Source organism: Rana temporaria, chromosome 12 (assembly GCF_905171775.1).
Source record: "Rana temporaria chromosome 12, aRanTem1.1, whole genome shotgun sequence".
Taxonomy (NCBI): Eukaryota; Metazoa; Chordata; class Amphibia; order Anura; family Ranidae; genus Rana; species Rana temporaria.
In genome coordinates this window covers 89,816,250-89,832,685 of record NC_053500.1, presented here as the reverse complement: position 1 = coordinate 89,832,685, position 16,436 = coordinate 89,816,250, and the positions used below count along the sequence as shown (strand labels likewise).

The following is a 16,436-nucleotide window of genomic DNA, read 5'->3' as shown; positions in this document are numbered from 1 at the left end:
ATTGCCCTGCTCAATGCTCCTCTGACTGAGGAAGAATTACTAGAAGCCCTGGCCGACTCGAAAAATGGTCGGCACCCGGGGCTGACGGGCTACCATCCGAGGTGTACAAAAGGTACTCGGATCAACTTCTTCCTATCCATGTTAGAATGTATAATCATGCATTTGAAACAGGATCCCTCCCCCTCCATGAATGAGGCCCTTGTCATGGTCCTATTGAATCCCGGTAAAGATCCCCTGTCACCAGACTCTTATAGACTGATCTCGCTTCTGACATGTGATGTCAAGCTGTTGGCCAGGATTCTGGCTAGTAGGCTGGCTAGCTGTATACAAAAAGTGATACATAGGGATCAGTTCGGTTTATTCCAACGAGATCTACTTCTCAGAATCTGCGCAGACTTTTCCTGAACTTGCAGATCCCTCCGGATAACATAGGTAATAGGGCGATTCTATCGTTGGACGCTGCTAAGGCGTTCGACAGTGTGGAGTGGCCCTATCTCTGGGAGGTTCTGACTCGATTTGGGGTGGGTCCCTCATTTTTGAAATGGGTCCAACAACTGTACAGTTCCCCGACGGCGAGAATGCGTATCAATGGAGAAGTGTCGGACCCCTTCCGTCTCGCTAGGGGCACTCGGCAGGGGTGTCCCTTGTCGTCCCTGTTTGCCCTGGCTCTTGAACCATTGGCCATACATGTTAGAAAGACACAGGATATAGTAGGGTTTCAGAGGGTGCCCAGAAAGGATGTGATCTCCCTCTATGCAGATGACACACTGATATATCTGGGAGACACGGGTAGCTCCTTGGAGAACGTAATGGGCCTGATTGCTGACTTTGGTCGGCTATCGGGTTTTAGCATCAACTGGAACAAGTCAGTTCTTATGCCTCTAGACCCCTTGCCGGGCCCTTTGCCTGACTGCGCTAGAGACATTGCCGTAGTTGATGAATTCTGTTACCTAGGCATACAGGTTATGCCTGACCCAACTCAATACCTTGACAAGAACCTGTCCCCAATGTTGCAGAAGCTCCGGCTAAAATGCTCATTTTGGAGGCAACTACCTATTTCCGTAACCGGAAGAGTTAACTTAATTAAGATGATGTGGGCACCTCAACTTCTATATATTTTTCACAATTCCCCGATTTGGATTACCCACAGATGGTTTACCCGTATAGACACCCAGTTTAGGGAGTTAATTTGGGGTGGTGGATTGGCCCGTATCAGTCTGTACTCTATGCAGCTCGCGGTAGACCAGGGGGGTATGGCGGTCCCACATTCTAGGTTTTAGGTTTCACAGCTTCAACACCTCGGTAACTGGGGGGTAGTGGATGACTCTGACTCGATTAGGTCCCTGATAGTTCCTGTGGATTCGGATCTCACGGCACTGGTGTATCTAGAGGCAGGCCTTACTCAATTCCCTACTACTTTTCCCACAGTTAGTCTACTGAATAAATTATGGGAATATGTAAGATCCATTTTTAAAGTTAAAACGGTCTGCCAGTTTACTCCAATATGGAGGAATAAATATTTCAAGGAACTCTTCAAACTAAGGGGTTTTGGCCCGTGAGAGGCGATGGGAATCCACTATATCACCCAGTTATACTCTGGCACAGTACTTAAATCCTTTGCAACTATGAGAGAGGAATTTGGCTTACATAACTCCCAATTTTACCAATACCTACAATTAAGGCATGCTGTACAATGCGAGGGTAGACATTCCCCATTTTCTCTGATGGCGCACCCTCTGATGAGGGACGTGCTCTCCACGGATGACAGGGCGGGCATGATATCGAGGGTCTATGCCAGGTTGCTCCAGTCCACGCATGACGCAAGTAAACTCTCCTGTAGAAGAGGGTGGGAACGTGATTTGGGGCCTATAGACGGGGAGACTTGGGAGTTATGCCTGACGTCTGCCCCCTTGGTTTCTGTATCTGCATCACAGAGGCTTTCCCACTTGTACCTCTTACACAGGGTGTACAGAACTCCGGCCCGGTTACACAGGTGGGGCATCAGGGACACCCCCTTATGCCCAAAATGCAATGCACACACTGGAGATTTTCTGCACATGTTGTGGAAATGTCCAAAGCTTTTCAGGTATTGGAAATTTGTCCTAGACACTATAGCCCAGGTATTTCAGATACCAGTTATTAATGACCCAGTGGTTTGTCTCCTTGGTGCCTTGGAGTTACCTGACTTGTCGCCGAATGGGCATATTGCGGTGCTTCGCTCACTCTATCTCGCCCGCAAAGAGATTGCTAAACTATGGATCACTCCGAGAGTACCAACAGGTGAACAGTGGGTGAAGCAGGTCAATAGTCTACTGATTCGTGAAAAACGAACATACCAACACCGTAATGTTTCAAAGAAGTTCTATTCAATGTGGCAGCCTTGGTTAGACGTCCCGGGATTAGGTCCTCTCCAATTGGTGAGGGACAGATTACTACAGGGATAGAGTGTTCAAAAAAGAGGGTGGAAGACCTATGCCTAGTACACACGAGCGGATTTATCTGCGGATACGGTCCTCCGGACCGTTTCCGTGGATAAATCCTCTGAGGATTTTGATCCGATGGAGTGTACACACCATCGGATCGAAATCCGCGCCGAATTCCCATCGCAATGACGTGTCACGCCGTCACCGCGATGATGACGCGGCGATGTGCGCGACGCTGTCATATAAGGAATTCCACGCATGCGTCGAATCATTACGACGCATGCGAGGGATGGGTTCGGACGGATCGATCCGGTGAGTCTGTACAGACCACCGGATCGATCCGCTGGAGCCGATTCCAGCGGATAGATTTCTTAGCATGTTAGGAAATCTTTATCCGCTGGAAATTCGTCGGCCCGAAATATATCCGCGGATAAATATCCGCTGGATCGTACACACCAGCGGATCTATCCGCTGAAACCGATCCGCGGATCAATTTCAGCGGATCGATCTTCTCGTGTGTACGAGGCCAAAGATGTGGAGTTGTGATTGTGATGATGATGGGGTGCGGAGGGCGGGGTGTGATACAATACCTCCCTACAAAGTAGAGGGGAGTTGGGACTACATTGGTGGACCACGGCTTAAAAAAGATCCTCTTATTTTTTTCCTTTTTTCTTTTTTTCTTTTCTCTCTTATTTCTCTCTCTTCCTTTTCTTTTCTTTTCCTTTTCTTTCTCTTGTTTTGTTATCCTACCTCTTTTTCTTTTCTCTCCTCTTCTAGTTTGTTTAATCTCTCTGGGCCAGATTCAGGTACAATTACGTTGCTCCACGGCAGCGTAACGTATCTGATTTACGTTACACCGACGCAGGTTTACAGCGTAAGTGCCTGATTCTCAAAACTCTTACCTGTAAACTTGTGGCGGTGTAACGTAAATGCGCTCGGCGCAAGCCCGCCCAATTCAAATGGGGCGGGCACCATTTAAATTAGGCGCGTTCCAGCGCCGAACGTACTGCGCATGCGACGGCGGGTAAATTACCTGACGTGCATTGCGCTAAATGACGTCGCACGGAAGTCATTTGTTTAGACATTAACGTAAATGGTGTCCAGCGCCATTCACGGACGACTTACGCAAACTACGTGTTTTTTTAAATTTCCATGCTTGAACGATGGCCATACTTAACATGGCTTAGAACAACTAGGGCTCAGCCCTAATTTTACGCGGCGTAACTCGACGGAAACGACGTAAAGTTAGATCGACAGGCAGCGCGGACATTCGGGAATCGCCGTAACTAGTCATTTGCATATTCTACGCCGACCGCAACGGCCTCGTCACCTAGCGGCCGGCCTAGAATTGCATCCTTAAGATCCGACAGTGTAATTCAATTACACCTGTCGGATCTTAGGGCTAGCTATGCGTAACTGATTCTATGAATCAGTCGCATAGTTAGGACGGCCGGAACACAGAGATACGCCGGCGTATAAGGAGATACGCCGTCGTATCTCTTCTGTGAATCTGGCCCTCTATTTCCTGAGGTTACTGGTTAATATTATGGTACACAGTCAGATTCCATCTATGAGGTAATGACTTATAAAATGCAGTACTTTAAGTTACAACATCTTCTCCTCTATGCCTTAAACAAGTATCTGATGATCTGTTTACCTACTATGTATGTATGTATTGTTTGGAAAATTGGTGTATACCAGTGGGTGACTACACCCTGATTCTTTTCTCCTGTAACTGCATTCATTGTCGATCTGCCTGTGTATGTTTATGTTGTTGAACTTCTATTTTTCTACAATAAACTTATTTCTGATTTTAAAAAAAAATCGGCATCCCAACATATGCATTAACATATACATACCACATAATACATAAATACAAAAAAAGATTTGTGTGGGTACAGAGTTACGTCCATCCTTCTACTCATACATCTATAATGGGACTTATATTATACCTTAGCACCTTTTCCCTTCCTTTCCTACCTCCCTTATTAAAGACCTCCTGGTGGCAGAATGATCATATCCGCCTATCTCCCACTCTTCCCCCCCCGTAGACACATATACGCACCGATACCCATATATCACAGAGAAAAGAGAGGGGGAAGAAGAAAGAGAGGAGGGGGGAGAAAGAAGAAAAGAAAAAAAAGGGCATTCAACCCATCACCTTATGTATACACCTACGTGTCTCTTGTCATCAGACAACACAAAAAAAAGGGGGGAAGGGGGAAATTTCCCCTTTTATAGTGTATCCTATAACTATCCCAGTGCCCATATGTGTGTGTCCTTTTTAAGGAAGTGCGGTGAGGGACTTTCTGTCCTCCCCCTATCACTTCATATTATGTGAAGAAAAAAAAAGGGGGGGGCTCTTTTCTCCCCCTCGTCTCCCCCCCCCCCCAGGTATCAACCCAAAGGTTTTCTTCACTCCCCATGACCTTCAAATAAGTCGGGGATTGATTAAAGTTCATCCATTTACCCCAGGTTTCTTGAAATCTTATTTCTTCATCTTCTTGAAAACTTATTAATACCTCCATTACCCTTATCTTATCTACCTTACTAAACCATTCCCTTATCCTTGGAGGTTCTTCATTTTCCAATTTCTCGGGATTAATGCTTTCACTGCATTTAATAAAAACGGGGTAAGGGCGGCTCTGTATTTTTTCCTCTGATCGTCCATTGCGTGGAATAAACATTTCCAAGGGTCTAGTCTTATCTCCTTCCCTTCTATCTGTTTTATTAGACCTAGTACCTCCATCCAATATGTTTGGATCATTCTACATTGCCACCAGATATGGGCATGATTTCCTTCCTCCCCACGTTCCCTCCAACACAGGGGTGATGTATCGTGATTTATTTTATACATTTTAGTGGGGACATAATACCACTTGGACAACAATTTATAGTTAATTTCTTTCACTTTTGTATCCCTTGAGGTAGAGTGTACATAATCCATAACCCTCTTCTTCAGCCTCTCTGGAACTGTTTGATTTAGTTCTATCTCCCATTTTTCCAAGGGGTGTATTAACCCCTCCTCATTGGAGGTTATCAGCAGCTTATAAATTTTGGAAATCATCCCTTTTTTGCTCATTCCTCTCTGGTCTATCAGTCTTTCCCAGGGATTTAATCTTTCCATGCTTCGAAGGGGTTTTGGAAGAGATGGACTTCTATCTCTTCTCATCATCTACGCCGAGACTATCGGATACAGATAGAGACAATCTTGAAGAGCCCATAACAATAGGAGAGCTTTGAGGAGCAATAGGTACCCCTAAACGGGATAAAGCACCCGGTCCTGACGGGCTGACAGCCCAATACTATAGGACACTGTTCGCCTCTCTTGCTCAATATATGCTTAAACGATTTAATGCGTTGGGCTCTTCTGCAACTTTCACGACTGATACTTTACTAGCTCACATTTCAGTGATACACAGAGGGAAAAGATCTGACCTCCTGTGGAAATTATCGGCCAATTTCCTTGCTTAATTTAGATCTTAAGATTTTTACTAAAATATTAGCAAACAGGATTCAACATTTTATCCCAAATTTGATCCACTTGGATCAAGTGGGATTTGTCCCTACATGAGAAGCAAGACATAACACTACGAAGGCCCTGAACTTATTACATGCAGTTAATATATCCCAAACGCAATGCGTGTTTCTGAACACAGATGCAGAAAAAGGCCTTTGACAGGGTGAATTGAAGTTTCATGTTGGCAGTTTTACGCCATGGAGGTTTTGGCAATAAAATGTTAGTGGATTACTTCCATTTACTCCCGTCCAATGGCCCAGGTACGAGCCAACAAAGTATTGTCAGATACTTTTCAAATTACAAATGGAACACAACAGGGGTGTCCCCTCTCACCTCTTCTTTTTGCCCTGTCACTGGAACTGCTTCTCTGCACTGTCCATTCAAACCAGGATATTACAGGAATACAGATAGGAGACATTCAACATAAAATTTCGGCTTCTGCCGATGATAGGTTATTCTCTCTCACGAACCCTCTTATTACTCTTCCAAATCTGATGAGGGAATTTGAGAAGTATTGCTCGCTCTCTAATCTTTGTATAAATTTTACTAAGTTGGAAGCAATGGGGGTTAACTTTCCTCAAGCAAAATTTTAAGATCAAATGGACTGACAATGCGTTAACGTATTTTTAGGCGTGCGCACAAAACATTGATTTGTGCAAAAACACAAGAGACTAATTTTAAGATTCTTACTCGCTGGTATAGAACAACAGAGAGAATGAAGAGAATATTCCCTGAATGTTCAGACTTCTGCTGGAGATGCCAAGGAAGTAAAGGCACCATTCTACATATATTTTGGAACTGTCCTAAACTAGCTAACAGTTTTGGACATAGGTTGGACTACACGTTAGCGGAAGACCCGGCCTTTTGTCTCATTCATGAGTCTCATAAACCAGAAAAAGTATATAAGGAGTCTATTATTTGTCACCTCCTTAGATGCAGCTAAGGCTTGCATCCCTCTGACATGGAAATCACTAATTCCCCCGACAGTTGGGATGTGGCTACGTAAAGTAAAAGAGATTAGTAGATTAGAGGATCTGGTACTCTCTGCACGGCATTAGCAGGAATTATACACCAAGACTTGGTCACCTTGGAATGCAGTGATGAAACAAAAAAACAATAGCAGCCTCACTGTGCCCATCAAACGCCGCCACTGTGCCCATCAAACGCCGCCACTGTGCCCATCAAACGCCGCCACTGTGCCCATCAAACGCCGCCACTGTGCCCATCAAACGCCGCCACTGTGCCCATCAAACGCCGCCACTGTGCCCATCAAACGCCGCCACTGTGCCCATCAATTGTCGCCACTGTGCCCATCAATTGTCGCCACTGTGCCCATCAATTGTCGCCACTGTGCCATGTCCTCAATTGTCGCCACTGTGCCATGCCATCAATTGTCGCCACTGTGCCATACCTTTCTCGGGTCAGCCATGCTCCCTCCACTGTCCCTCGATGTCTTCTCCCGCCCTTAATGTTGCTTCAGCCAATCGGGTTACCGGTAACCAGACCCAGTGAACCAGAACCATACCCAGTCAGCCAATCGGCTGAGACGCGCGTCAGTGTTAACCAGGGAACGCACACCCTGTGCGTCCCCAGGTTAACTATTTGGAAGCCGATTAGAGCTCACCGGCTGTAATCGGGAAGCCTATCGCTGGCTCTGATAGACATTTCCAAAGCCAATCAACTGCTGTTATTCAGATGGCCGGCGCTCACCAGGGGGCCGGCCATCTGAATAGTGGGCGGCAGAGGCGACAATACATAATACATAATACATGTGTGTAATATTTTTTTTTTGTAATATATGATGTGAAATGGAAGAGACATTCTGGATGACAAATTAACATGTGGTTTTCTGTTTTCTGGATGTAATGATATGTTCTAAATTTGTAATGTTTAACTGTAATGTCATACTTTCTGAAATGTTCAGTTGTATATCCTGGATTATGTCCTATGATTAAATAAAATGTAACATTTTTAAACAGGAACTCTGATATGGAGGGGACCACAGACCACCTTCCTCAGAGTGAATGCACTAAGGTAAGGGGGGGGGGGGTTACTGATATCAGGGGGGACTTTTAAATCTGTGCCCCTTTACCTTGCTGTATTCATTCTCCCCTTACATTAGTGACCCCCCTCAGACTGGCCTTGCAGCACTGTCACTGACCTCCTCTCAGGTGCACCTTGCAGGGCTCAGTCAGATGGTCCTCTCAGGCTCCAGCTTGGTGGCCTTGGTTTCATCCTAAATTATCCTCTCCACAGTCTGCAGACATCTGACTCCACACGTGACCCCCGTCCTGGCAGCGCTCCCACTCTTGACTCCTCTGTAGCCCCCCCCCCCCCCACAGACTGTAGACATGATACAAGAGATTGTCAGAGACTCTGCTGATATGATACAAGAAATGGTCAGAGACTGCAAACATGTTTCAGAAGATGGTCAGAGACTATCCAGATATGATACAGGAGATGGTCTTGGACTGTGCAGACAGGCATCAAGCACTAGAGCCATAGCCACAGATGATACCGCCACAAACAGGGTGCAGAGCAGACAGATGATCCCTCTATACACTTTGGTTCCTACTACAAGCAGTGAAGCATGAGAAGCTGACACGTTCGCTTTGAGCACCATTCTAGTAGATGTAGTCTCTGCAGAGTGCAGGCACCAGTGAGCCAGGTCTAGTGTGTGGTGTGGAGAACTACAACTCCCACCATGCAATGTGGTGCCGGGACAAGGCCATCCAGTGCCCAGGGCAAAGTTTTTAAACTGCACCCCCCTCCCCCCTCCCCCTCCCTGGTGGAGTAGGGGCTGGTGTGCAGTTTGTAGCGACATGCGCAGTTTAATTGCAGTACGCATTTTATCCTGCAGTAAAGTTTTGGGCCAACAGTGATGTTGAAAAAAAATTAACAGTGTGAGCAAAAATGCCCACTTAGAAGTAATAGATGCTTGTGCTTCTGTGGTGTGAGTCTAAAGCGGAGTAGGCACCGTTTTGTTGTTTTTGTTTAGCTGGTGTGCGGAAGAAAAGATACATGAACAGATTCACCCCATCCACACAAATAAGACAGATGGAGGAATCCTCTCCTTCTGTGCCATTGTATTTTGACAGTGGGACTCCCCATCCAATGTCAGAATACACTGATCAGTCTGCAATCATTTGGCTTTGGCCACTGATTGAAGTAAAGTTTTCTAGCATGACCGTTAAAAAAGAAGTCCATCTACTTATCGATATCTGTTGAACAGAAACAGGGGAGGCCACACACAGACTGAAATGTGTCTGGTCCCTACTGAACTGACCAAATTTTTGGTCTGTGTGTGCACCCAGTTTAAGGGGCTCTGTGTGGCTGTGAAGGAGGAGAGGTGCAATCAGAGGGAGAGGGCAGCTCTGGTGCTAAATTTTGTGTTCTATTGTCAGCCTAAAATTCAGATTCCTTGTTATAGATTAGCAGCTACATACTGATATCCCAAAATGATTGATAATGAGTCACAGAAGAGAGTTTTTTTTACATTTATAACTGATCACAGGCTTGGGACTTAATTCTAGCAGACCCTCACCTTGTTTGCAAGCAAAATACACATCCTTTAGTAAATGTCCAGTAAAGTTTTCTGAACCTGGGAAGTAGTGACGTTTTCCTGGTCTGTGATCTCATCAGAGTTGCAGGATACTGATAATTTAACAGTAATCTGCAAGCACTGATTGCAGACTTACACACACAGGACGTTTTATAAATCTTGTGTTTCTTACACTAATCCAGTTTTTTTCTGCAAATATGTTAGTACCTCACCTTACTAGCAGCTTCCATGGATTGAATGAAGAGCTTGTGTGCTGGTCTGAGGAGAGCTCTGGTGACTTCTGGGCTGGACAGTGATAGGTGCTGCAGAGTGTGCAGTGTGATGAACTTTCTCTGCCCGCTCTGCCCACCTCTACTGCTGCTCAGGCATTAAACAAAAATATCAAGGTACAGAATTTTCAAATGGAGTCTCTGCAGTCAGTGACGCAGGCCATCAGACAAGGGGATTGGATGTTATCCTTAGATTTAAAGGACACATACTTCGCTGTCCCAGTCCACAAAAAGGTTCACAGGTATCTGCGGTTTGCAGTCATGGAGTACCATTTTCAATTCATCTGTCTGCCGTTTGGCTTGTCAACATCTCCAAGGACATTTTCCAAAGTCCTAATCCCTGTCTTTGTCATCTTGCAAGTGCTAGGCCTGCAAGTGTTTCATTATTTGAACAATGTTTTTCTGGTAGCCCAAAATCCTCAAGTTCCAATAGATCATCAGGAGAGCCTGGTGCAAACCTTTGTAGAGTTTGGGTGGCTAATTAATTGACAGAATACACAGAGGATGATGTTCCTGGGGGCAGTCCTGGACACCCAAAAGAACACAGAGCTTTCGCCAGAGAAAGCAGCAGACCTTATCACCAAGATAAAGGTGGTCAATCCATCCATACATCACAGCCTCCTAGTGCCTCGGTTTACTAGGGTCACTATCAGCGACTATAGTCATGGTAAAGTGAGCTCATTGGCGATTGAGAACTTTCCAGGTAGAGTTCTTGAAACAATGGAAAAGCCGTTCCACAAAGCAACAGATCAGGGTGTCTCCAGCAATGAAGAGATCCTCGATTGGTGGTGGAAACCATCGCACTTGGCGAACTGTCACCAACTCAATCCAGGTCCCCTGATGGGGATTTATTATTATTATACAGGATTTATATAGCGCCAACAGTTTGCGCATCGCTTAACAAAAAGGCAAAAGGACGGCGGCAAAGTGGTTTCAATACCCTGAGTGGATGTCATATGACGTCCTTAGGATATTGAGCCGATGCACGCCCCTGGGGGCGCGCATAGCGGTGATCGTTGTTGCAGGGATCGTTGTTGTCAGACACGAGTAGAGGACAGCCGATCGTCTGCCCCTCTGACAGGGCGGGTTTGTGCTGATCGATTATCAGCGCAGCCCCCCGGAGGATGCCCACACTAGACCACCAGGGATGCCACCAGACCACCAGGGATGCCCACCACCAGGTATGCCACCCTAGACCACCAGGGATGCCAATCAGTGCCCACAATGGATGCCAATCAGTGCCCACAATGGGCATCACTGATTGGCAGGCATTGTTTGGCACTGATTGGTATCCATCAGTACATCCGTGCCGCCCATCTGTGTCCATCTGTTCCACCCATCTGTGCCCATCTATGCCACCCTATCTGTGCCCATCCGTGCCGCCCCATCTGTGCTACACCGTGAAGGATAAAACGTACTTATTTACAAAGTTTTGTAATGGAAACAAAAAAAAGCGTTTGTTTTTCAAAATGTTCGTCCTTTTTTTATTTATTTTTTGAAAATAAAAAGCCCAGAGGTGATCAAATACCACCAAAAGAAAGCTCTATTTGTGGGAACCAAATGATAACAATTTATTTTGGGTACAGTGTAGCATGACCGCGTAATTGTCATTCAAAGTGCAACAGCGCTGAAAGCTGAAAATTGGTCTGGGCCGGAAGGTGTATAAGTGCCTAGTATGGAAGTGGTTAAAGAGAAGGGTTTTCAGGGCTCGACTAAATATGGGTAGATTAGGGGACAGTCTGACAGATTGTGGTAGGGAGTTCCAAAGGATGGGCTAAGCTCTGGAGAAATCCTGTAGGCGAGCATGGGAGGCAGTGACAAGGGAGCTAGAGAGCAGGAGGTCTTGGTAGGACTGAGGAGAGCGGCTTTGTTAGTATTTTGAGACTAGGTTGGTGATGTAGCTGGGGGCAGAGTTGTGGATGGCTTTGTAAATTATTGTTAGTACTTTCAATTTTATTTATTGGGTGAATGCAGGGATTGGCAGGGAGGGGTGGAGGACACTGAACGGTTGGTAAGGTGGATTGCAGCAGCATTCATTATGGACTGAAGAAGGGATAGTGTATGTAAAGGTAATCCAATGAGGAGTGAGTTGCAGTAGTCAAGGCTAAAGATAAACCAGGGATTGAATTAGAAGCTTGGTGGTGTCCTTGGTTAAAAAGGGGTGATGTTGCGGAGGCTAAGGCAGCATGATTTGAACAGGAATTAGATGTGGGCCTGAAAGGACAGTTCAGAGTCTAGGGTTACCCCTAGCACCCTCGCATGTTGGGACGGACTGATTGTTTTGCCATTGATCTTGACGGAGAACTCAGGGGAAGGGGCACATGGGGGAGGAAATATTATGAGCTCGGTTTTAGATAGATTCGGTTTGAGGAAGTGGTGTGACATCCCAGCTGATATGTCTGTTGGCAAAAGGAAGTAGGGAGATGGGTCTTAGGTTGTTAAGAGTGGTGGGGTCCAGTGAGGTCTAGTGAGTGAGAGTGGGAGTGACTAGTGCATGTTTCAGAGGGTTGGGGAAGATGCCAGCAGAGAGGGAGAGGTTGAAGATATGAGTTAAAGAGTGTAGGCCAGAGTCAGAGAGTGACTGAGTATTTGAGAAGGAATGGGGTCCAGCAGGCAGAAGGTGAGGTGGGCGTTAGAAAATAGTTTGACTTCCTCCGTAGTAGTTCGGTTAAACAAGAGTATTGATTTACAGGATGTACAAGTACTTTACGAGTGTAAAGTGAGGGAGATATCTGTATAGTGGAAGAGATCTCCAGACTAATTTATTGGTAATCACATTGGATGCCTTACTGATGGGCTGGGGAGCACACCTTAATGGGCTCCTATCCCAAGGTCAGTAAAAAATGAGGCAAAAATAAAATGTCAATGTAATTGAACTGAGAGCAGTCTTTTAGGCATTGAGAGCATTATGGAAACAAGTAAAGGGAGCCAATGTAGTACACAACATGGACAACAGGACGGCAGTCACATATGGGACTTGTAGTTCTGCAACAGCTGCAGGGCTACCAGTTTGAGACCCCTGCATTACAGCCATGCATATTCCAGCCCCTCAGAACTACTTAGCGGGTGCACCAAGTCGCAGGACAACGACGAGTGGTCCTTGAGCCAAACCGTGTTCCTTGAGATCTGCAAGCAGTGGGATCATCCAGGCCTTGATCTAATGGCATAACCAGCCAATAAGTGCAAGAGTTTCATAACAAGAATCCAATTTCCTGAAGCAGGAGGAGTGAATGCGCTCAGTTCCAAATGGGTGTGCAATATATAGCATATGTATTCCCGCCAATACCTATACCTCTAATCAAATTGCTCAACAGAATACGCTGACACCTAGGAGTACTAATAGCGATCATTCCCTTTTGGCCCCACAGGCCATGGTTCCCCTTGTTGCAATCACTGGCACTAGAACTTCCAGTCCTGTTACCGAAGGTGCTGAATCTTCTCTAGCAGGGACAAGTAACCCACATGGATCCAACCAAATTCCATTTAGCGGCTTGGAAACTGAGCGGCAAAGATTAAACTAAGTGGGATATTCAGCCACAGTCATGGAGAAACTACTAAAGACTAGAGCGGCCACTTCAAACAATACTTATTCCAAAACGAGAAGAAATGTATCATCTTCACAGGGGCCAGAGGATTCGGTCCCCTATCTCCACTAGAATCGCACATTTTGGACTTTCTCCATACAGGCCTATACATGGGCCTGCATGTAAATACGCTGAGGGTTCAAGTCTCAGCCCTGTCAGCAGTTTCAGGAGTGAGATGAGCCACTCGCCTGTTGGTCCTCCAATTCTTAAAGGCTTGAAGTAGAGTTCAGCCTCTGATTAGATCATTTGTTGTTCCCCCTTGGGATCTACAAATAGTACTGAATATGTTGTCACAAACCCCCTTTTTTAGGGGATCAGTCAATCTCACTATGGAACAAAACATCAAAGGCAGTACTCCTTACGGCTGTCACATCAGGAAGAAGAGTATTGGATATCCAAGTCCTGGGGCACAAACTCCCATATTGTTGCAATTTTCCGGACAGAGTGATACTGAGGACGCTCCTCAGTTTCACCCTAAGGTAAACAAATCATTCCACCAAAGCCAAGATATTCTCCCAGCAATGCGAGAGGACTTGTCTTCCCTGACACACGAGTTAGATGTTGGTGCTACCCTTAAACTGTATGTACAGAAGATGGCCTAGTTTAGAAAGGTGGAGAATTTGTTCGTCATCCCAGGCGGTGCCAAAAGAGTGTTTTGCCCACGTCCACTAGAATGCTGGTTTTGTGGCTGGTCAAGACCATCAGAAGAATTTGCATGTCAAACCTCCAATAGGTGTGAAGGCTCACGCAAGGAGAAGTTTGGCGGCTTCATGCGAATCATTTCTGGCTGTCTCCCCAGAAATAATTATTATAATAATTTATAGAGTAGATCTGGCAGCCTTGTCTACGGTAGAGTTTGGACGTTATATGTTATCCAAGTGTCAATGATTAATAAATACTTCAGCATTACCCTCCCTTGTGATTTGTGGCGTGCTACATCCTATTTGTATATGCTGTTATGCTTGTGTCAGGAAAACAGAAAATTGTATTCTTACCTGACGGTAATTTTTCCTTTCAGGATACATAAGCACGACCGCATACAAAACTCTGGGGTAAGTCCCTCCCGGGTGATGACGTCACAGTTCCTGCACAGCTGGATAATATTGTTAACAACTCATTGGTTTTCTTTTAACCTTTGTTTCTGGAAAGAAGAAACCTTTTGAGTTTATGCAGGTTGAACAAATCATAATAGAAAACGGATAAAAGAAAAAGTCACCTCTAAGTGCAGATATAAAAACTTTTAATATCCCTAAAAAGGATTAAAAACACTTACAAGATCAAAGATAAGAAAGGGCATGTCATGCGTGTGTACAATGGGGTGATCCAGTATCAGGAGGGTCCCAGTATATGCAACTTCCAGCAAAAAAATCCAGGGAGACCAGCAGATGTGCACTTCAGGCTCTGGGAACACTGGTGAAGCAGTCTACGTCAGCATAGAACAAGGATCCCGGAAATTACATCAGCAGGGGACGGCAACCATAAACACGGCACGGCGTTGCGCTGTAAGTGTTTATAATCCTTTTTGGCAATATTAAAAGTTTTTAATCCTGCACTTAGAGGCACCTTTTTCATTTATCTGTTTTCTATTAGAGATTGCTTTCCTCTTTGAGTGCGGCCTGAAGTGTTTGAAGATCACATCCTCTCAATACCCTTATCCAATGCAGACATTATCTGCTAGGGAGCGCCCTTGTTACATGTTTATCTGAAAAAAAATCATAAATAATAAGCAAAAACCGGCAGATCGTTATACTGGGTGCAGATTTTTCAGTCCATTTTAAATCTGATTTCTTGGCATTTTCTCTGTTGGCACTAAAATATTGATTCCTGATAAATTGCAGTATAGGTTTGTTTGGCACAAAGACATTGTTTGCCACTGGACTATTGGACATGCACCAGGTGTTGTATTTAAAAAATAAATAAAAGCAAAGCCACTTTCAATGCAGTTCTCATCATTTGTCACTGCCCCCTGCAGTACCTCTTCTCTGTCACAACATGCATGGAATCTTCCTGGCTGAATGATACCCAGCGTTATTAAACCCAGAAGGTTGGGGACATATTGTTAGTGAAGGTTTTGTGAATATGTTTTCTGTGGGTACCATCACCGCACCCTGCAGTTGCATTGTAATGATGCAAGAAACTGCGCTGACATTATGATTCTCTGCATTTTTAAGGACCAACCACCTTCACTGAGAGGAGACAAACAGGAAAATTACCTTAACAGACACATGACCAGCAAGAAGACATCTGGAACATATTTAAAAAAATTTAACAGGATGGCCTTCGGGGAGGGTCAATTAAATGGGGCATGGTCAAAGTCTGCAGTTGGGTTTTAGGATTTGGGGTAATGTGAGGATTAAGGTTAATTTACTTTGTTTTACTTTATCAAATAATCATATGCTTTAAAAGTGTTTAATGCCAGTGACGCCTTCAGTCCAAAAACAATGATACAACATGTTAGGATCATGTTAGGATCCTTGCAATATAGAAATGAGTATGTTCCAAGGGATCCCACAAATAGCACATTATTCAGCAGATTGTAATAGAAAATCTGACAGAATTCTGACAACAATATTGAGACAATGTAAGAGAAGAAATAGCTGCACATCCAGGAATTCTGTTTGCCTTTTAGGCTTCATTTCCATGGACGTTTTTACAGCCACTTTTCTGAACGTTTTTTGCAGCTTTAAAACGTCTCTCCATGTTAGTCTATGGCCTCATGCCTACCATGACGTTTTTGAGCTGTAGATGGCTGAGCCGTTTTTAAGCTGCAAAAAAAACCCAGGACCAGTGCGTTCTGAAGCTCCAGCTTTGGAGCTGTAAAAACGCCGGACGTCAAAAAACGCGCAAAAACGATACTGCGGCGTTTTTGATCTTCAGGGCAAACATGGACAGGCGTTTTTAAGCTGTAAAAAAGGCTAAAAAAGTGGCTGTAAAAACGTCCATGGAAATGATGCCTTATTGTTCAAAGTGATAAAACCAAACACGAGGTCACGTAGACGCGTTCCACACAAACATCTTGTGCTTAATCAAGTAATGATTAAGCACAAGATGTTTGTGTGAAACGTGTCTAGATGACCT

The 16,436-nt window shown here is 45.0% G+C and overlaps 1 protein-coding gene across 4 annotated transcripts in view; it reads left to right on the top strand.

Annotated features, from left to right (window-relative positions):
- The window catches only part of COASY (Coenzyme A synthase), an 855,545-nt gene that overhangs the window by 748,325 nt on the left and 90,784 nt on the right, over positions 1-16,436 (top strand). Inside the window, exon 8 of one of the 4 annotated variants that reach the window (XM_040331794.1) lies at positions 7,923-7,977. The exons of the other annotated variants lie outside the window; for them this stretch is intronic. Coding sequence (XP_040187728.1) covers positions 7,923-7,977 — 55 coding nt within the window. The remainder of the gene's footprint in view (positions 1-7,922; positions 7,978-16,436) is intronic. 4 annotated transcript variants of the gene reach the window in all.